The sequence below is a fragment of the Nomascus leucogenys genome, chromosome 3 (assembly GCF_006542625.1).
Source record: "Nomascus leucogenys isolate Asia chromosome 3, Asia_NLE_v1, whole genome shotgun sequence".
In the NCBI taxonomy this organism is placed as follows: Eukaryota; Metazoa; Chordata; class Mammalia; order Primates; family Hylobatidae; genus Nomascus; species Nomascus leucogenys.
Window position 1 is genome coordinate 138398239 of NC_044383.1, and position 23119 is coordinate 138421357.

Genomic DNA, 23119 nt, shown 5'->3' on the forward strand with positions numbered 1-23119 from the left:
TGCCTCATGTCAGTGATTTTCTACCCTCTAGGGGGCCAAGGGCCTTAGCCCTACAATCCCCCCACTGCCCCCACTCCCCCCTCTCCCACCCCACACACACTATACATTGATTGTGTGTTCTTCTCTCCATTTCCACTGCCCTCATCCTGGTTTAAACCTCTTCACTTCTTGCCTGACCTTTAACAGCCTCCTAACTGGCTTCCTCCCTCCCATCTTTGCCTCCTTACAATATACTGTCTAGATAATAAGTAGACATGATTTCATGTGAACAGGGCATTCCCTGTCCTGCTTAAACACTAGGTGGTTTCCCATTGCACTTAAGAAGGCAAAACCCCAAACTCCTTACTGTGGTCTACAAGAAACCTCACATCATCTACGTCTCTGGCCTCATCTGACACAGCTCTGCCCCACATTCCCACTGACCTCTCTGTGGTCAATAAAACCAACTCATTACTGCCTTAGAGCTTTTGCCATTTTTGCTCCCTTTGCCTGTGTGGGTCTGCTTCCTGCACAGCCCACAGATCTTAATCAGATGTCATCTCCCCAGAGATGCCTTGCTTGACCCCCATTCTAAAGATATACCATCCTGAAGTCCCTGCCATGCTACCCTGTTTTGTTGTCTTCATAATACTGAACACTGCCTGAAATCGTCTTGTTCGTTCACTTTTTTAGTTACATATTTATTTTCCGCCCCGCTCCTTCCTCCCCTCTCTCCACACCATGGACCTGCCTTGCTTATTGCTGTATCCTCGGATGCACGTGTAATAAATGAATTAGTTAATAAATAATAGGCGATTGGAGATCAGAATCCAAACGTACTAAAAATAATACCTTAATCAAAACTAGTATTTATTAAAATGGTTTGTATCCAAAGTTCAACTTTTAAATCAGCTTTCACATTTTAATATTTACAAAATCTTCTACACATTATCCTTATATGCATACATTATATTTTCAATGCCTTCACACATTGGTATCACTTTAAAAGTCCTTTACTTTCCCTCTAAGGGATAGGCAGAGGGCAGATACTGCTTTGTTTGAAAGAAAATTGCTCACCTTTCAAGAGATGGCATCAAATCTTTCCGTAAATTTCTGAACCCATTCAAATGTCCCTTTTTTTGATCCTATAATACTTTGCTTTCACCCCTCATTATTCCCACACTAATCTATAAATTATTTGGGGTTAGGTTTTGTTTATTTGTATGGCTTTTGGTGTCTGATATGGTACCTTGTACTCAGCAGGCACCTGATACATATTTGTTGATTGATTGAATACAGGAATAAATAAATAATAGAATAAACATAAGCTCCATGAAAGCAAAAGATGAAACTCTTTATTGCTGCTATTTCCAGCACATAGAAAAGTATGCTACTTATTGTGGAAACTCAATAAATATTTGCTGAATGAATGAATTTTTTAAATGGTCAGAAAGGTTAAATGCCTAAGATCACATGGGTGATCAATATCAATTTAAAGATAAAGTTTGTTTTCTAGTATATTGGAAAGGTACAGATGCCAATTGTTAATCACCTAGTTAATTAAGATTTAATCCATTTTTGCCTCCATTTATCAATAATTTTCCTTGCTCTCTCCAAAAGATCTATATTAAAATGAAATGGACTAGCCTATGTGTATAAAATGCCTCTGGCTGAGAAATGTCATGTGAGATAAAATTTTAGGTACCATTTTTTTCCTATATAAAAACAGCTTAAGCAATAAATAATACAAACATTAGCAATCCTACTCTCTTTAATCTATTTCAACTGGTTTAAAAACTTGCCCTTATTTTAAGACTAAATTGTGAATTGGGATTCATCAGAAATGCTCAGTTTTGTGGACCTTGATTTTCAAAATAAAAGTTTTCTTCCCTTCTGTAGTTATCAGGTGAGTAGTTGAGTTAAATAAAAGTAAACAAAACTATGCTTTCTTAATTTATATGCTTATCATTTAAAAACAAATGAACAATATTAGAAGATTTATCTTTTAGAACCAACCTTTTGTTAATGATCTGTGGTAAATCTCTCCATCTCTCATCCAACTTCTCCAAATGTAGTTTCATCATTTTCACATCATCTTTGGAGGCTACTGAGAACAATGATTCCTTCAATTGCAAAAGTTTGCTATAGAATGAGGCCTGGGATACAACTTCATTTTGCAGTGCCTGAAAAATACAAGACATTACGGATCTCATCCTAACAGGACTGAAAAGTAAGGACCATGCGACACAGGCGGCTGTTGTCCAAAGGATTTGCATTCTTGCAAAATGCAAGTCATTGAGGCCAGACTGAAGAGAGTTTTTATTACTTGATTTAGAAATGGATCCACTTAACCTTTTAATGGAATTTGGTTCATCCACTTAACCTTTAGTGGAATTTGGTTCCATTCCATTAAAGGTTAAGTGGATCCATTTCTAAATCAAGTAATAAAATGCAACTAAAACCTGAATAAGTTTTCTGGAGTCTGAGTTATAAGTTAGGCAAATCTAGAAGCTGTAGAATTTCTTTCACGATGAAGAGACTGAGTAGGCAAAGAGAATCAAAGAAAAACTACTGCCGGAGAGACTCAATGCACAGCTAACAACAAGAGAGATGCAATTCTAGCTTGAGACATGTTCTCCCTCTCTGTTTAGAGACTAGATTAGGCTAAACTGGAGAGCTTAAGGGCTCTTTATTTTACTTTTAAGCAACAGAACTCCTTCATTTTAAAAATGTAATCAGGCAACGAATCTCTTAAGTGCTGTGAGGTGCATAAAAGTTGTGACTCCTACCTAACAAGAGATAAAATATAAACACTCCAATAGATAGGTAATAATAATAAAAAAATATGTTAAGTGAAATGATAGGTATGGCACAGCAGATAGTAAGTAGATGCTTGTCAAAATGCTCTCCTTCCCTTCCTAGTGAGGCCACATATGTGATACAAGCAAGATTGCTAAAGGGATTAGAGGAAGGAGCACACAGCCTGTGGATGACAGGTGAGATCATAAAGCAGAACTGCGACTTATGCTGGATACAAAGGAAAGAAACAATGCAGGGTGCAGAGCCAGGAGGTGGGAATGCACAAGTCAGGTCCAGCCCACAAGGTAAGACCGCCTTACTGATGCAATGTCAGGATGCAGGAGTAACAGAGTCTGCAGTCCTCTCAGTCACATGGCACTTAGTTTCCACGTGGAGATGGGCAGCAACAGTTTTACATGCCCATGTAGCCTTATGTCAGTGTCCTCATTTATAAGGAAAAGAGCTGTGACGTCCCTCTCCTCTGGGAACACCCCACGTGTATTTGCAAGAAGACAAGAACCAGATTGTAGATCAGGATTGCCCTTTATGCTTAGGGCAGGAAACTGACACTACAGGTTTCTGAGAAGGGACTTTGTGGAAGATGAGTGCAGACACCAGTGTTTAATAAACCAGAAAGGCAGGAGAACCAGAAGAATGGAGTACCCCCCAAGTCAAGGAAGGAGAACATTGGAAGGTGGGGCCACAGATTCCGATGCTACAGACACTGGTGACAGAGTTTTCAGAGAAGCGATTACAAAAGGCAAAAGAACGTAGCTTCCTCTTAAAAATCTTATAAAAGTTGATGGGAGAAAGTTGGAGTATAAATCTGTAATACGATAACTCTCTTTTGAGAAGCAATTTTGACTGTTGAATTTTCCAGCATAGACAGCATCATTTAAGGCAAGTTATTAATCTCTAGAAATCAGTAACATTGCCTTTAGCTTCAATTATACTCAAAGATTTTCTTTCTTTAAGTTTAAAAAATTGGCTTCTTCAAGTATGAAATAAACTTTGTCTTTCTACCTATTACCTACGTTTGTGCTCATTCATTTTTTTCTGTCTTCCATGAGAATAATCATTACTGTGACTTCCTTCTACATTCTATTACTTATTTCTTTAAAAGAACACCCTTTATTGCCCAAAGTTCATATAATTACAAAAGTAGAGAGATTATACCTATTTCCAGCCTCAGAAATTATGAACTGATAGCCAACCTCTTGCATCTATATTCCTACCCATCCTTTCCTCAACTCCTTTGCCAAATCATGTTATTCAGATGCCAGGCATTACATTACAGGATTTTCTAACACATCATGGAAATTGATCATCACAAAGTTCTCATTGTTAGTTTCTCTCCCTTTCAGGTCATGGTTGCTTTCTTCTTTTCGGAACACCCTGATGTCAAATGATGCTTCAGGAATCACAAAACCAAAGCAAGAAGGGAGATACAAGCTTATTTATTTCATTATTTTATTATTTTAAATAATGTAACTGTAACAAAAAGCATTTTATTTTTTCCTTCCTCACGCTTTCTTGAACTTGCCTGTATTAACTGAAGTTCACCTTCCACTTTGACTCTGTCTGCAGAAATGTCCATTTCTGGGGAACTGGCTATAGCTTCACCCCGCTCTAACCAGGTCAAAAAGGATGATAGTTCTTTCTCTAGCCTAAAGGAAGTAGAGAGCAGAAACAAATTTATTGAAAATTATCATGCTAGCAGATTAAACCTTTCTGAAGTTGGAGGGTCCAACACAAACCATAATAAATACAGTCTCAGTTATCTCAGTCTTAGATGTGCCAGCGCAAAAATCACTCCTTTTATTTTCATTTGTGTCCCTGCACTCACGTTTATATTGGATAACATGTAAAGATCCATATACATCCTCCCCACTCTTGGGAATCTTTGCCTTATAAAAAAGATCAAGAGTTTCCTACGGTAGACCCACAAGTTCACGTCTTTTGCATCTGGGATAATTATTCCCCATCACTTAAAGAACTGCTAATCCAGAATTTCCTATTTAATAGTGCAGCAACTCAAGGAAAAGTGCTGCTCACCTCTGCCAGTGGGCCAGCAGATTCTCCAGCGCAGTCTGTCTCTCCTTTGCCCTCCTTAGGATGTCCCCGTATTGCTGCTGTAGAGCCGCAGCCTCCTGAACACAGGAGTCTCTATTCACAACCTTCCTGGCACTGGCTGAGAAGGCAGTGATCGCGCTGCTCAATGACTCCAGGGCCTGGCAGAGATCCTAAGGAGAGTGCGAGAAGAATGCAATGAAAGCACAGGAGCCAACGAGGCCTGCGGTTTTCGTTGACACCCATCATCGCAAAATATTTTCCCTCAGTCATAATAAACAGGAATAGTACTAAGAATGGGTACAAATATACAGTTTGATAGAAGAAATGAGACTTAGTGTTCAATAGATTAGTAGGGGGACTATAGTTTACAATAATCTATCCTATATTTCAAAATAGCTAGAAAACAGTTTGAATGTTTCTTGCATAAATAAAACACAAATATTTTAGGTGATGAAGGTCCCAATTCCACTGATTTTACTTTTACAAATTATATGAATGTATTAAATTATCCCAGGTCTACCCCCCCAAAAAATAAGAGTTATATCTATTTTAAAAGGTCTGTGCCCATGATTTGCAGCAAGACATTGAAAATGAGAAGAAAGTGACTTCATAAATACAGAAGTAAAAAATGAAAATAGAGACACTTCTCCAAATAAGAATGCGCTGCTATTTATCTGAAAACTTTCAACTTTCCCTTAACAATTTAGGTAACTTGTGAAGATTATTAGTCATTTTATGCTAAATATGTATTTAAAAACCTTATTCTTAACTTACAAAAACCACATGTAACATGCTATAATCGCAACAAAAAACACATATAAAAAGTTATGGCTGAAGAAGCTGCTGTCTATCTCAATAGTAATAATAATAATAATAACAACACAGTGCCTCAGAGTATGGCAGGCCTTGCATTACCTGCTTCCCATGTATTGACTCTTTCCATCTTCCTGAGAACCCTAAGAGGTATGTTCTTTCATTACCTTCATTTTACAGATTAGAAAATCAAGACACAGAAAAACAACTTGCTTTAGGAAATCTAAATATCGGAAAAGTAGAATATTAGCCTCTTTGGTCCTCCATTATTAACTCAGTTGTCTATAAAAATAATTTCATCACACTGAATTCTCCTACTTTTCCTCATTTTTTGTATTAAAAAATTACGAATGAGTAACACAAAAGTGTATTCTCATTATCAATATTTAAACAATAGAAATCTCACTCCCCCTTCCAGATGTGCCTTTGTCAGTGGCTTGTTTTCTATTACACACATCTTATAAATGTTCGTGCACACATGAATGTGCAATAGAAATCATATTTGTATTTTTGTTTATTAATTAACATATGGTAGTATTTCTTTGTGCATAATTCTCCCCCTTTGTTCCTACCCCTAAATTCTGCCAGAGCCATCTGTTTGTAGCCTTGCAGAAGATTCGCAATGATGAGAAAAGCCAATTATTGGAAGCAGATCAGTGAGGATATATTCCTTAAACATCTGAGTACAGTGGGTTAAAATCTGAAGGCAGCTATACACATATATTTTTCCTTGCACATATACTTTTTTATAATGCTGGCAAGAGGTAACAGGGTTTATTAAAGCTAAGCTCTAAAAATGTTACTCATTCTAATTAAAAGAGAGAAATATATTTGAGATGAATACTCCTTTAATATACATCTTTAATGAAAATTTATTCACATCCTTACATGTCTTGGATTATATAAAGTGAATACGTTAGATCTATACAATTACTCAACTAATATAAACATATTTCCAATTTCAATTCTCTTAAAAAGTTTACTGTATTTTCTTTTCAAGTGGGAATTATCAAATTTTAAGTTGGTAAATAGTAGGAATGTTGAAGCATACTCTTACCATATGTTCTTGAAGAACTTTGTATGTTTCTGTAGCTGAAGAACATATTTTAATTGGAACAGCAAGTTTATCTTCAAATTCAGACACAGATTGCTGGATCTAAAACATTGGTGCAATATAAAAATAACAGTGGGAAAGATACATAGCAAGACAAAAAAAAGTTACTGAGAAAATGGCATACCTACCTTTTATGGATAACTTTTAATGTAATTATAAAATGCATTCTTTAAACATCTAAAATCAACATGTCCCATTATTTGACAAATTATATCTTTCTCTTATTCCACTATATGTAAAGTATTTATTGCATTTACCCACAAATACAATGTGAAATATGTAAACTTAAGTATAGGTGGACCAATTCTCACCTTTCTAAGGTTCTCTTCAAACTTTTGCTGCTGAGATAAATGTCCCAGGATTGTTCCTTCCAGACACTGTGCATGCTCTCGAAGCTCTTCCCAGTATCTTCTTATTTGTGTCAACTTGGCTTTAATTCGAGCAGATTCTCCAGTGGTAACAAATTGAGCAAAAGACTGGGCTTCTTCTTCTAATCCTACAATGCTGCTGAGCTGACTTTCTATTTCCTGAATTGTGACCTAATAGTTAAAACAAGAAAAATGACAATGTAGGCTGAGCAAGCTTGCCTTCTTGAAATGATACAATTATTTGCAAAGAGGGAATATTTCCTTAACTGATATTTGAAGACTTGGATGGTTAGAGCACAGGTGTGAGCAAATACCAGGTGTTTGGGGAGATGAGATATGCTGAAAATGTCTGCAAAATACAGTGATGGGTTGGGGGGTGCTTGCTGGATAGAGCATATGGAGAAATAGCTACTCTTGCTTGCAGTGAAGTAAGCAAGGAGATGTCCCTGGGACACTTACAATATCTCTGAAGGTATAGAGAATTATCTGTTTACATTATGAATTAGGCGTTTTAATTAACTGAGCTGGGGAAGCATTGTGTTTCAGTAACTCATTAGAATGCTAAATATTGACATTCACTTATTTTTCTAAAATTCAGTTGAGTATTTTATATGTTACTAAAAGGTTTAATAACTGCACACCTACCTAAAAGCAGTTTTCCTTTTTCAAACTTATCATCTATTCTTGATGCCAGTGGTTTCCAAAGCTAGAATGCACTAGGACCATCTGGTCCCTATTCTCTGGGATTCAGACTTACTAAGTCTAAGGTGGGGCTCAAGAATTTTCATTTCTAACAAATCTCCAGGTGATGCTGAGGCTGCTGATCCAGGGACCTCATTGCTATGTACTCGACAGAGAAAAGCCCACATACTGTCATTTCAATTTATTTCAATTGGGGGAAGAAAGGACATTTTACCTGTTAGCCAACACCTGAAAAATACTGATAACTATTAAGGAAGTGTGTGCATGTGCACGTGTGTTTATGTGTGTCTGTGGAGTGTCTCTCACAAACATAGAAGCTTATTTGTATATAAGAAGATGAAAATCATTTCTCTGAGAAAAAGGGCCAAATTATTCAACCAAAATACATGAAACATTCAGCCAAGTCTCTGTTTCAGATTATTTAAATGGAAAATACTATTACCCTAGAAAAAAAATAAAGTTTTGACTTCTGTCTAGATGAGACACCATAGTCAGAAATAATTTCTGCCTAGTTGAGACAATCAGAAATAATTTACATAAGATTAAATGTTGGATATGCATCACTTATTTTTATTTTTCATATGAATGAATGAAGTGGTATATCTCATCAATATTTGTTATTTGAGCATTAATACAGGCTTTGTTTTGCGGTCTTTTAAGATTATATTTTTTAGAAAAATTAATCATAAATTCAAAAAATATAGGTTGTCTACAAAGCACTAATAATTGTTCTAGTTGCTTGTAACACATTGGTGAAACAAACTTAGTTAAGAACAGAGCTCTTAGTTATTAGAGTAATACTTGCCATCAACAAATTCATATATACGAATCACTCAACCATATTGTTGGATTGTGGTAAAAATAAATCCATCCAAGAGAAGAAGATGGAAGATGAACCCAGCATATGTTCTTATCATTTATCAATTATAAGTTAGGAATAAGAAATCAGTCATTTGAAATGGCATGTAATAATGAACAAAAGTGGGCTTAGTGTATTTATCTTCCAACAAGGCAAATGCTTCATTACTTTTAATCCTAAGACCGTTTTAAAGGGAAAACACTATTACAAGTGTTACTATATTTTAAACATTTCCTATAATGTAGTCTTCTGTTTGGAAATAAAACATGAACCTAATAGACCAATTTCCATAGGACAGTGTATTCCACTGTAACTTTGCTTATTTCTGGCAAATATCTTTTTCATGGTATTCATATTCACTTACATAGTTTAGATAGTTTTAAAAATGCCTTATTGGATGTATTGAAATGTATTTCTAGTCTGATAAAATAAAAATAGACAATTGAATATATATTTTAAGAAAACATGTAATCTTTTTTTCCGGAGAATAACAATGAGATGACATTAGATAGCTGATATATTCCAGAAGCTCTGGAATAAGGGTGGAAATAATAGTAAATGAATTATAGAAAGAATAAATACGTTGAAAAATGTGTGTTAATTTTCAAAAGGGGACATTTTTGAGACAAAACTATTTAAATGTGTTATTCTTTTTTCTTAGAATTTAGTGAAAATGATTAAATGACAACTTTTAAAAACAATTTTAACAATTAAAAATATTTAATGAATATTCTTCCATGGCCTCACATCTATTTTTCCTGGTATACCAAAGAAGACACAGCAGACTGTGTATATGACACTCCATGTATGCTTGATTGCAAAAGATGTGTGAGAAGCAAGGATGATCTGCACAGCGGGTAATCTTATCTGAGCAACATTGCACCCTCCCACCCTCCACATGGTAATGACTTGTTCTGAGCCAGTGTGAAATGTTCCCTCACCTTGGTATTTATTTTACTATATTTAATTGAATGAAATAGCAGAGGGTTTTCCCGTTCCAAAAAAAAAAAAAAAAAAAGCTGAGGTAGAAAAAGTGGCTGAATTTTGAAAATGTGTGGTATAAAATTGTATAAAAGAAAGAGAAATAAACACTCCAAGCCCCCTTAAGCCCATTTTTCTTCTTGAACTGTCTGAATGAAGGATAGACTATGGCCAATGATAGTCTACCCACCTGGTCATTTCAGAGCTGGGAGAGCTAAGGAATCAGAGGACCTCTCTCCATGCTCCAAGGTCATAAATGAAAACATCATAACCATGGAGTAGAACTACTTCACTTAAGAAAGATGCTTTTCAAACTCCTCCTTGTGATTGGTGTGGGTAAGTACCACTAATACTTGAGTTAGACATTGGGAATGGGATTTTAGAGTTGTACAGAATGAATACATTTCATGTTGTATAATGAACCGGCAGAGCATTCTATTGAGGTTAATTCAAAATCAAGGAAAAGAATTAATGTAACCATAAAAATATTTTAATGATATTTCACACAATATTAACTTTGAATGCACAAGTCAGACAATGTGAATACATAATTCCAACTATAAAGTGTTGCCCAGTATTAATCCAGACCTCTTAGCTTGGTAATCTGTGTGAATTTAATTTTAATAGTCACATTGCAATGAAAGTCTTGTCCTGGGACCGAACAGCATTTGATGAAATGTAAGAAAGTAGTTCTTAAAAGCTAGACATGGATTATAAATATAACGTGTGAGCAGGTCACCTTAATTTGGCTGATTTGCATGTCCATGGCAGATGACGAAGTTTCCAAGGCCTTGAGTTCTTTCTCTTTCTCAGTTATCCAGACGGACAGAGTCTCAAAATTACTGCCAAAATGATCCCACTTGGTTTTCACCATTTCCATGGTTTTAATACTAAAATTAACCAAATTAAGTAAATAAAACTCAGTATTTTAATAGAGAACAACAACACATTTTCCTTGAAATCACCAGGTGAAGAGATAATGAAGACATTTGTGACCGTTTCAAAGTTGAAACTATTCACGCTAAAAAAAAAATTGCACATTTGTTGTGAGTAGTTTATCAGGTTTTCCTATCTTCTCTGAGAATGAACATTTAATGAGGCAGTATCTATACTTTGAGTGAAACTGCACTTTGAACTAAATATTGCTGGGTCCAAAGGGGTTTGAATCCAGGTATAATCTAATTAAACTCTGCATGTGACCAGTTGTTGCCAGGACTTATTTTTATAGACTATGCCAGAAGAGATTTCAGTGTACACAGCCTTTCAACAGCCCTATTTCCAAAGACATGTTCTTCTTACACTTAAAGGAGAGACACTGCAGTGATGCTTTCTATGGAAAGACCTTTATAAACTGCATCTTATCAATCAAGACAGAGCTCGTGATCTCAATCCCATGCTGCCGGGCAAGAACTGTTTCTATTATTAGAGCTAATGCTGCGATGTATAATCTTTGTGACTTCAGCCATTTTCATAAATGTCTTATGGTCCTGATTCCAAAAGACGTTTATAAATTCTTGTACATGAGCACCCTAACTACTTTTAGACAACTTAGGTTTTATTTGTGACAAATCTAGTGAACAGAATTTCAACTATAGATTTCTAATTTGTATTAGCTGTGCATGTATAACCAGGTGACTACGGCTTTCAGTTTAGAAAAAGACTAAGAAACTAACAGTATATAATTGAACTGGTAAGTCCTTGGGTTAAAAAAAAAAGTGAAAGAATGTCCCTGTTTACCAAAAGGCACTTGAAGACATCAAGAAAAATACAGTGGCATCATTGATTGTCAAATTAAATACTATTGCAGTCTCAAATTTATACCCTGGATGTGCCTAATGCTGTCAGCAGTACAGGTAATGCAAGCTGTGTTATATTACAACTTTTTAAATTAAATAAAGTTTAAAATGGCTATTCGTAATAGAATGAGCTTCCTTTCTAATAAACTCTAAGCTTTACTATTTCCATAACTTGATAGAGAATATTTAATGTAATATAAAGTCCTCAAAATTTCAAGTCATAATTTGTTTTAAATAAAATACGTATCAAATTTTAAAGTTTAGGCAAATGTAAAATGTTAATTTGGAGCTGTTAATAGTATTAAAAACACATTTTACATTTTAAAATCCACCTTAGAAATGATGGCCTGTCTCTTAATAATAATATGCTATTATGTAGCATTGATTTCCCACTAAATTACGTTAAAAATAGAAATGTTTAGCCATATTGTTTTAAATAATATTGGCTGTATCCTCATATGTTTTTCCCCTCCAAACTTTTTTGCATATATTGGGTATATAACAGGATATCAACAGGCCAAGCAGTTTTTTTTTCAGATAAACAAACATTAAAAGTTTAAAAATAAAATAGATTTTTAAAGTTAACTTCTGGAAACAGCATATTAGCCAGGATAACTTGAATACCGAGGCACCGTAAACAAGCTCCAGGAGCTTCTTCAGGTTGGAGATATATGGTCTATGTGATGTATATTTAGGCCTGGAATCTACACTAACAAAATATCTCCTTTTCGCTCTAAATGGTGACAGCAGAATAATATAGTAAAAAATTATTTTAAATATTAGTTCTTTTTCAAGATTCCCTCTACAATGTACAAAGGCCACAGAATAGAATAGATATGGCTTTCTCATGAACATGATCAGTTTAAGATGCAAAACCCACATCCTTTATATTTTGGGGGCTCTGTTATAGATAGTGGTTTCTGTATTAGCGATACTTTCTTTTGAACTGTGAGTTGTTTCCTCAAAACATGCTGAAATACACAGACACTTTGAGATTTTAAAAGAATGTTTTGAATACAAGGTACAGGAAAGATTGTATGAAACTTTATCTCAGAGAAGAAAGTTTAGGACTTGTCAATCACATACTCTTCTTCAAGCGTGTCTTCTAATTTTTTGACTTGTTCTTTGATTGACTTGGCCTGCTGTTGAAGCAGCTGCTTATTTTGGGGCCCAAGCGGTATCTCTGAAGCTTCCTTTACAAGGTTCTCAGCCTGGACTGCAATACTTTCTGTCCGTTTAGAAAACTCCTGGAAAAAAATATTATGATCATTAGGTAGGCACTTTATATTATTTATCTCTGCCCTCAAATAAAGTGCACATATTGCATACAGAATAGATGGGTGGATGAAGAGATCGATTCATACATGTATGGATCTTATATTGTTCTTAACAATACATCTGACTTATTTCCATATGGCCAAAATAGACACTTTGCTAACGCTTTTTTGTTTTATTTCATTTTTTTGAGATAGGGTCTTGCTCTTTTGCCCACGCTGGAATGCAGTGGTGCAATCATGGCTCACTGCAGCTTCCAACTCCTGGGCTCATGTGATTTTCCTACCTCAGCCTCCCAAGTAGCTGGGACCACAGGCAGGCACTACCGCACCTGGCTAATTTTCTGATTTTTGTAGAGATGAGGTCTCACTGTGTTGCCCAGGCTGATCATGAACTCCTGGGCTCAAGTGATCCTCCAGTCTTGATCTCCCAAAATGCTGGGATCACAGGCAGGTGCCACCATGCCTGGCTAACTTTTTAATTTTATATACACAATCAGCTATTTACCTTCATAGTTATCCAATAATACTCACAAAAAATTGTTTCTCCTTTGTTTCCTGGTTTTGCCTCATTGTTTAGAATTCTTAGATCCATTATAATAATTAATTTATTCACAAATATGTTTACTTATTACAGGCCAGTTCACAAAATCAATAGTGATTGATCATAGAGATAATAGATTTCTAGGCCAATGAATAGAAAGGTTTATTTATTTAATGTAATAACTTAGTCAAAAGAGACTATCAATGATCTTTGGCCAGGCATGATGACTCATACCTTTAACTCCAGTATTTTGGGAGGCTGAGGCAGGAGGGTCACTTGAGGCCAGGAGTTTGAGACTAGCCTTGGCAAAATGGCAAGACCTCCATCTCTAGGGGGGAAAAAAAGGGGGGGGCAGGCATGATGGTGCATGCCTGTAGTCCTGGCTACTCAGGAGGCTGAGGTGAGACGAGATGGAGGCTGCAATGAGCAGGCATAATGGCACCACTACATTCCAGCCCAGGCAACAGAGCAAGACTTTGTCTCAAAAAAAGAGAGAGAAGTAACCAAGCCATTTTGTTAACTAGTTCTCTGAAAACAGCTATAATCTAATCTTAGTGCTGTTAAATATTATTTATTACATACATATGTATCACATGATGGAAAGAAAATTTAAGTTTTGAACGAGTCAAGCCTGGGCTAGAATTCAGGATCACTAGTTGTTTGACTTTGGTGAATTATTTTCAGGCTCTTTCATGTAAAATGCAGATGATAATGCTTTTCTTAGAAGGTTACTGTTAGCATTCTATTAGCAATCTTACTTTTAAAATGCCTAACACTCTGGGAGATACTGATTATTGTTTTTTATGTCTCTCATACAAACTTGAGAACAAAATGATTTATTAGGCCCATATACTTATTTTCAATAGTACTGAACTATTTTAATTGAAAAGTTGATTTAGTATTTATGTGGCTGGTAAATATTAGACGTTACCTGAATTTTGTCAAGTAAATATATTGAATACTGAATTAAAGGTAAACCCAGTAATAACCTAAGTGAAGAAAATGTACTTGGTATCTCACTTCTTCTCATGTAAGAGAATCTCACAGGAGGTTTAAATTTTGATCAACTCCCTTCTCCTAAATGAATAATGTAGAAATATAAGTATTTTTCCAAAGTCAGCTTTTCAGTAAGAGCATCTCCTAGAATTATTACATAATACCATATAAAATAAAGTTACTAAATGATACTATTATATCTTCATGTTTAAAAGACTTAATGTTCTCATAGAAATATCACAAGTTTGGCCAACAAATATCAGTGTTGGCCAAGATTGTGCCACTGCACTCCAGCCTAGGTGACAGAGTGAGACTCTGTCTCAAAAAAGAGGAAGAAAAAATCAACGTTACTTCAGAGAACTACGTTGCAATTTAAGAGAATAAAAATGAGTAAGTACAGCTTCCTTATGGCATAGAGATTTATAGTACACTAAAATATGGTAGTTGCTGATGTCACAACATTAAATTCTTTGGATAAAGCACCCACTGTAACTATATGTGACAGTCATTGTAGATTCAATTGTGAAGATTACAAATCATCGCATGATCTCTTAGGATCCCATGAATATAATCAGAGGTGAAAAATAAAGTGTTGTTTTTTTTTTTCTCTGCTAGTGTTTCTCAGAACCCAGGAAAAACATGGAAAAAGTAATGTTTGAAAATGCTTATATACATTCAATTTTAGAGCTTTTTATGTGACCTATGTATGGAAAAAGCATAATGTAGAGAAATCAAAAGAGCAGAATGATGTTGATAAAAAACAAAATTAAACAAAAACAGAATAACATTGTAAGGCCTTATCTCTAACTTCTTAGAAAACATATGAGTGGCAGCAGGATGCATCAGGTAAAAACTGACTCACATTAGATTGATCTGGGATAAAACCTAGGCTCTGACCTTCACTAGCTGAGTGATCTTTGGCCACATCTCTCTGAATTTTCCTTTCTTCATCAGTAAAGCCATACCTTATTTTCAAGATTAAACATGATATTGCTATGAACCCTCTATCACACACACCAGCACACAGCGGACACTCAAGTCCCTTAGCATAACCATTCCTTAGCACAACTACTCAAGGGCTATGAACTTGAAGAAAGGTTTGTAATAACAAAGCAAAGTGAGCAAAGAACTAGAGAAGAACAATGATTCTAGATCGGCAATGAGCATATGCAATTAGTAAAATGGCTCTGTTTTTTGAATGAAAAAATAACATAGTGACTAAAGGTGCGGGCTCTGGATGAGGACCTTTTGGATTGAAACCCCAACCTCACCGTTTAGTGATCCGCAGATCTTGAGTGAGTTCATCACCAGCTTTGTGCCTTATGTGTCCTTCTTCATATAACATGATTGATAATTATACCTATTTCTTAGGATTGTTTTGAGGATTAAAGGCGATGACAAACATCAAATAATTAAATCGGCATATTGTATGTGTTTGATAAACGTTACCTCATATTATTACATCGATCCCAAAGTATAGAAGATCATGGACAAAGGAGAATTTGAATAACAAGACTCAAAAGATTACATTTGTTTCAATCTACAGGTACTTAAACTGATCCAAAGGGATTAGTGCAAATGGAATCATAGGGGGTCAGAAACTCTGGATGGAACGTGGTCAGAAACATGTAGGAAATTAGCCCAATAAATATCTTTGTACTTATAAAAGGCACCTGATATGTTTTTAATACATGAAATTATTTATTTATTTTTTAAAATAGAGATGGGGTATGGCTATATTGACCAGGCTGGTCTCAACTCCTGGCCTCAAGCAATCCTCCCATCTCAGCCTCCCAAAGTTTTAGGATTACAGGCATGAGCCATCGTACCTGGCCAAATAATTTAAATTAAAAATTAAAATAATGTTCTATTTAAATGGCTGATGAATGTTGTATAGACTTGAAAGAGTCTGTGGTCTTAGAAAACTTCAAAATCCTCAGTAACTTTTTAGGAGAAACAAAAAATTAGCAGTATGGGAGAGAGTGAAGCCTTTTGCAGGTAAGGAAACAGAAACACAAAGGTTTTCTTGCTAAAGACTAGGGAAGGGTGGGCACAAGGCTCTTCTTTCTAAGACACCGGTTAACTCATTTCTCTACTAATTCAGTCTTTCTATAAACCCCAAAGAGGCACCATAGCAACTTCAAGGGGCTGTGCCTGTACAACTCTAAATGCTTGGTACAAATTGGTTGGTCTGCTTAGAGTGTCCAAGGTGTTTGAGCTTGTAGGGTTGGGTTCACCAAGTACACCTAATAAATACTGTCTGTTTGATGTCCCATTGGAGTCTCAAAATCGCTACCTCCAAAATGAAGTTGGTCATCTTTCCCTGTGAACGGCTTCTCATTCACATTCCCCATCTCACTTCCATTATCTCCATCAGACTCAAAACCTCGGGTATCAACATTTTCGTCACTCACTCTGTCTGGTCAGTTTCTCTATCTTCCTGTGAACTCCACATCTTTTGTATCTGTTTCTGTGTATCGTCTGCCACCCCACCGCCCTTATTTATGCCCACATTAACTCCCATATTCCCATATGCAATAACTTTCTAAATGGATCCCATGACCCCAGTCTTTCACACTTTCAGTCACTTTTTTACACCTGCCTAAAAATTCATCCAAAGCCCAGCTCTGATCATGTGGCTTTTCCTTTTAAGCCTTCAACAAGTCTGGCTCCATGTTGCCTAGAAAGTAATGCTTTAGGTCTTCAAGATTCTGAAATATGGGCCAAATTTCCTTCACAAATTCATTTCCCATTGTTCTATTTTACAACACAGAATTCCTATTCAGAACACTTGTATGCCCTATGCCATTCCACCTTCCAAAGAATGTCTGTATTTTGCTCCAAACTCTACTAAGTTTTACTGCCCTTTAAGGTTCAGTTAAAAAATATTATTGCCTCCAGATTTCTTTTTCTTTTGAGATGGAGTCTCACTCTGTTGCCAGGCTGGCGTGCAGTGGTGCCATCTCGGCTCACTGCAACCTCCACCTCCTGGGTTCAAGCGATTCTCCTGCCTCAGCCTCCCGAGTAGCTGGGACTACAGGTGCGTGTCACCATGGCCAGCTAATTTTTGTATTTTTAGTAGAGATGGGGTTTCACCATGTTGGCCAGGATGGTCTCAATCTCTTGACCTCATGATCTGCCCTCCTCGGTCTCCCAAAACGCTGAGATTACAGGAGTGAGCCACAGCGCCCGACCTGCCTCCAGATTTTAAAAACTCTATACACATCTATTAGGGAACTAACCATTTTCCAAGTTGATAAAAATCTTTGTTTTACTTCTTGATGTTTAATCCTACTTACGTTTTCATTCTCCAATATGTTGAAAGAATGGGTCATCAATAAATAGTAAGTATGGATTAAATTAACAATAACAATAGTAATAATGGAGGAGAAGTCATTTTGTTTTGTTTTGCTTTGTTTTTTCTGAATATTGGGTGCCAAGGAGCCATAATATACCTTTGTTTGTTCCAGTTCTGAAGATAAACTTTCCAAACTGCTAAAACTCAAGAAGCGTTCGTGACTGGAACCTGTTTGAAAAAGGTATCTTACTACTGTTTCTTTGTTTGTTTCAAATCGCTCCCATTTTCTTAGTGTGACCTAAATTTGAAAAAATAAACAATAATTGGGTTACAAATGTCACAAAATACTATCACATTTTCATTCGTTTGCAAAACTGTCACTTTCAGCGAATTCTCATTTCAAATTTCACACAGTCACAATGAATAGAGACGATTCTAGTATCTTCTGTAAGAATTTCTTTTCTCTATGTCAATGTTTTCATCTACGAAAAGAGAGGACACATGGACTCAGATGATTTCTGAGTTTTTTATAATTTGCAGTCTTAGAAATGTAAAGATATTACTTAAAATAGATAAGTGACCAAAAATAAAAAATTTAAAAGGCCTCTCAATCTGTCTCAAACAAGAAAGGAAGCACAGGGGAAGGTAGGGAGAGGGACAAGGAGATGAAGAGAGAGCATTAAGCAGTTGGCAAAAACTCAAAAACATTTTTAAAGGTAATGTGTCAACATCCCAGGAAAGCATAAAGGTGGCATAAACGTGTGGCTGCATGGCTTCCTGGAAAAGTGAAATGGTATGATCAAATTTCTGGATTCAGAAAAGTGTGGATGAAATCCTGGCTTTATTATTGATCAGTGCTGTGTGAGATAGCACCAAGTCCTCAAACTCTTTCTTCTTAAGCATCCACACTTGCAAAATGTGCTAATTCCAATATCCATCTCTAAGGCTGATGTGATGATTAAAAGATGGTTCATGAACAGAATTTAACACAGGGCTGAAACATCAGAGGCGGTAACAAAGGTTCGCCTTGGTGTTATGAGGCACAACCGGAAGTGAACACTGCCCAGCCTCTGTTTAAATGGCCCCTAACTTCGGGCTCCTACCTGGATGCGGCGTTCCTGCCTCTCCCGGCTGCGCTCCAGGCCATCCAGAGTGCTCTCCAGCTTCCGCAGCTCCTCGTGGCCTCGGTCAGGCAGCCGCCCTTCTCCCTGCTGCGCCTGCGCAATCTGCTGTTGCACATCTCTCTTCTTTGCTGAGATCCGCTTTGTCTTTTGCTAAAAGCATTTATTCAACAGATGGATATAAATTGTGCTCTCTAAACAGCTAAGTAGGGACATCAACACCCACGCTTAACAGAAGTATGGGCCCGAAATGTATTTTAAAGCTAAGATTAACAGTTTAAATGGTAGTCGGATGCTATATTAGTCAAAGATGAACATTATTTATAAATATTGTATGTTTTTAACGGTAAACAACATAAATAATTTGGCTTTCGTGTTTTGTGTGCAAATTTGGAGAACATTTAGCATTTTGTGCAATACTCCAGGAAGAGTCTGGCAAAACAATTCATCTGACACGATTCTTCTTAAATAATTATTTTCTGCTTAAAAACACAAAGTCCCAACTCCAATTTTTAAAAATCATTTATTTTATTAAAATGCAAATATTAAGAGATTTATAGCCAAGGGTGGTGCAGTGGCTTACACCTGTAATCCTAGCACTTTGGGGGGCCGAAGCTGGAGGACTGTTTGGAGCCAAAAGTTTGGAACAGTCTGGGCAACATAGCAAGACCCTGTTTCTATAAAAAAATTAAAAAATTAGCCAAGTGTGGTGGTACATGCCTGTGGTCTCAGCTATTGGGAGGCTGAGGTGGGAGGGTCACTTGAACCCAGGGGTTCGAGGCTGCAGTGAACTATGATTGTGCCACTACACTCCAGTCTGTGTGGCAGAGTGAGACACTGTCTCCAAAAATAAATGAATAAATATACATTTCCTGAGTATATTCGGAATGGTTAATTTGCTAAGATTTTGTGGGGGGAAATTGTCTTAAAGTAAACTTTTTATTGAAGTATAATCTTCAAATAGAATAGTACACAAATCTCAGATATGCAGCTTATAAATTTTCACAAAGTAAATGCACCTATATAAAAAGTACCTGGCCCAAGAGTTTTAAAATATTAACATAAATATCTATAATGTTAAATTTATTGGACCTAAAGTAAATGGAAACCCAAAAAACCATTTCACAATGATTGAGAACAATGTAACACCAAATATTAATTTTTTATACTCAGCCTTTTTTTTTTTTTTTTTTTTAGATGGAGTCTCGCTCTGTTGCCCAGGCTGGAGTGCAGTGGCACAATCTCAGCTCACTGCAAGCTCCGCCTCCTGTGTTCATGCCATTCTCCTGCCTCAGCCTCCTGAGTAGCTGGGACCACAGGCGCCCGCCACCACACCCGGCTAATTTTTTGTATATTTAGTAGAGACGGGGTTTCACCATGTTAGCCAGGATGGTCTCGATCTGCTGACCTCGTGATCCGCTCACCTCGGCCTCCCAAAATGCTGGGATTACAGGCATGAGCCACCACGCCCGGCCTATACTCAGCCTTTTTATAATTATTAAGTAAATCATCCTGAAGGCTGGGATTTTAAACATACTTTTAATGCAACTTCCATTTTTATATATTACAGAATATATATGAACATAATACACACACGAACATATTACATAAATTAGCTACCATTTTGCTACTGTGTATCAGGTTAGCTAGAATTTTTTCATTAAAATATTTTATTTGAATCCAATTTCCATGTATATTGAGTTTAACAAGGTATATATTCCTTTTATGCAAACATTTGTAATGTGCACTACCAGACTATCAGAAATTAAGTTGGTTAAAATAGTTTCTTATCAATATATATACCAGAATTTCTTTATTTCTAGTTCTAATCCTTTATAAGAGTGTACACTCCAGGAAGGTCTAGTACTTCAAGTCAGTCATCATTTCTCAAACTAAAGTGTGTTCAATGTTGTAAGTTGAAGAGAAGGATTTTAACATAATGACAAAAGAACAGTGATCTCAAATATGAAGCAATTGGTCCATCTACGCCTTTCCTATCTGTCTTGAAAAGGAGAATCTAGCAAGTTTTGTGCAGTTTTTCATAGCTAAATCAATTTTCTCTCCACAGTATTCCTTGAACTTTTTGATGTCATCAAGTCACTCGGTCTGGAAATTTATGTTGCAGAATATCCTGAAATGTTTAATATTTAACAGAGAAAGCAAAACCCAGAAGCACCAAATTCTTTTAACCATTCAACTCTTCCTTCCCACGCCCCCTCACCCACTCCCTCAAGCCAGTGGTTATATTCTTTATCTCTCTGGTTCTTTCAGTAGCAAATCGACTTTACATAATCTCATTGGAAGAAAGAGGCATTTTTACCTGGTGATGAAGAAGTAACTGCTGTGCTTCAAAAAGATTTTCAGTATCCAAGATCTTCTCAGCTTGTTCCTGGACTTCTTTAGAGCCAGAAATTAATTCTTCAAGAGAATTTTTGACTATTTCTTTATACTGGACACAGTCCCCAAAATTGCTTAGCATCTTTTCAACCTATATTTTCATGAAAAAAAAAACACATAAATCATATGCTACTTGTTGAAGTTTGTATAATTTTTTGGGTAAGGTATGATTGACAAATAAACATTGTACATATTTAAGGTGTACTACGTGACTGTGAAATGATTGTCCAGGTCAGGCTAATTAGCCTGTCATCTCACATATTTGTCCGTTTGTTTTTTCGTGAGAACACTTAAGGTCCACTCTCTTAGCAAGTTTCAAGTATACCATAGGTAATATTAACTACAGTCACTACCAGTGCGTTAGACCCCTGAACTTTTTCATCTTAGAACTTAATGTTTGTACTCTTTGATCAAAACCCCCCGTTGAAGATCATGTAATCTTACATATTTTAGGAGTGTGCATAAAGTCTACCTGAACCCCTTGACATACAAACACAGATTTTTAACTTTTATTCTCTCATATTACTCAGGCTTATTCCATTATTATTAAATTTCATAATCATTTGTGGGGCTTGTAGGCTTTATTCGATATGGTGCTCTGTGGCATATTAAAAACCCATTCAACCTGGTAATCAAGGAAGGATAACAAAACTGCATATATATATATATAAAGATATATATATATATAAAGATATATATATATAAAGATATATATATATATATAAAGATATATATATATATATAGCCTTCTAGGTCTCTTTAATTATAATTGCATGTCTAAAACCTAATTATAAAAGTGCCTTACAAGAAAGTGAGTCCATATCATTTAAAGCAAATAGGAAAACATTTGTAGAGTTGAAAAAGAGAATAAAAGAGTATTTGTTATAAATGTACTTCCAATATTCCTACATAAAGATAAATATAATTTACAATTTTGTAGTCATCTAATGAATTCTCTTCCTTATCATTTTCCTAAATTTTGAACTTTCTTTTCTGTCTAATTTCGGCTTCCTCTATTTCAGTTTTACCAACATCCTTTGTTTTCAAAGCCTATCCTTTATCTTCACTAAGATCATCATTTTTACATGTTGTCATTTGTTTTCCACAGAAGCCTTCCAGTTTCTTCTTCTCTTATCCTACTTTTTTTCTTTGACTCAAAGAAAAAAGTCTTCTGATCTACGTTTTTCCAAGGAGAGCAATCTGTTCTCCAAACAAGCAGCAATGAGACCCTATGAAAACCACAAACTCCCAATTTCAGTATCAATCAGAGCAAATCTGTTGAAATAATGACTCTTCACTGTATCTTATGCATCCACCCACAGTCTTTTTTTTTCTTACACTGGACAATTGTAAACACATTGTGTTCAACATTAATTTAAATACTAAATGAACTATTATCAAAGAAAGGGGCTGAATGTGCCAAATCCATCTCTTCATACAAATCCATCTGTAAACAAAATGTGTTTTTCTCCATTCCTCTCTTTCTGCTTTCACTAAATAAGTGATCAAGTAGTGGAAAAGGGTATTAATATAAATTATACAGAAGTTTAAGGTAGATGAGTGTGTAAAAAATTAATGTCTGTGTGAATATTCATTAGAGAGAGATTCTTGCTACAAGTCCTGGGGCAAAATCATGAGAGTACTTGGAAAATAAAGCAAATGGCCTTGGTAAATGTTAGGAAAACTACTAACTTCTAACTTTAAAGGCAGCCAATTTTTTTTTTTTTTGATGGGACAAAATATATTACAAGCTTATGTGTGAATAACGACAAGTATTTGTTTGATCTTGTCTCAAAGATCACCTTCATATACACTAACTTTTTAGAATGTTGTTTTTACTTCTCCTGTCACCAAAAGAGGGAAGGAAAGAGCAAAAGAGGCAACTGCCAAATTTTCATTAAAGGTATGGTTGTGGCAACTGGCTAAATTTGACCGTTGCTTTGAAAGATGGATAATCAAAGGATTGAAACAGATTATGTTCCAAAATTTGATTAATCATAGAACT

At 35.8% G+C, this 23119-nt stretch overlaps 1 protein-coding gene across 3 annotated transcripts in view; it reads right to left on the reverse strand.

Annotated features, from left to right (window-relative positions):
• The window catches only part of SYNE1 (spectrin repeat containing nuclear envelope protein 1), a 526037-nt gene that overhangs the window by 312199 nt on the left and 190719 nt on the right, over nt 1–23119 (reverse strand). For all 3 annotated transcript variants that reach the window (XM_030809854.1, XM_030809853.1, XM_030809855.1), the window contains 10 exons: nt 21038–21205; nt 18700–18870; nt 17754–17894; nt 12571–12731; nt 10428–10578; nt 7090–7317; nt 6722–6820; nt 4834–5021; nt 4322–4445; nt 1996–2162 (listed from right to left, as the gene is read on the reverse strand). In XM_030809854.1, the coding sequence (XP_030665714.1) occupies nt 1996–2162; nt 4322–4445; nt 4834–5021; nt 6722–6820; nt 7090–7317; nt 10428–10578; nt 12571–12731; nt 17754–17894; nt 18700–18870; nt 21038–21205 (1598 nt within the window). The remainder of the gene's footprint in view (nt 1–1995; nt 2163–4321; nt 4446–4833; nt 5022–6721; nt 6821–7089; nt 7318–10427; nt 10579–12570; nt 12732–17753; nt 17895–18699; nt 18871–21037; nt 21206–23119) is intronic.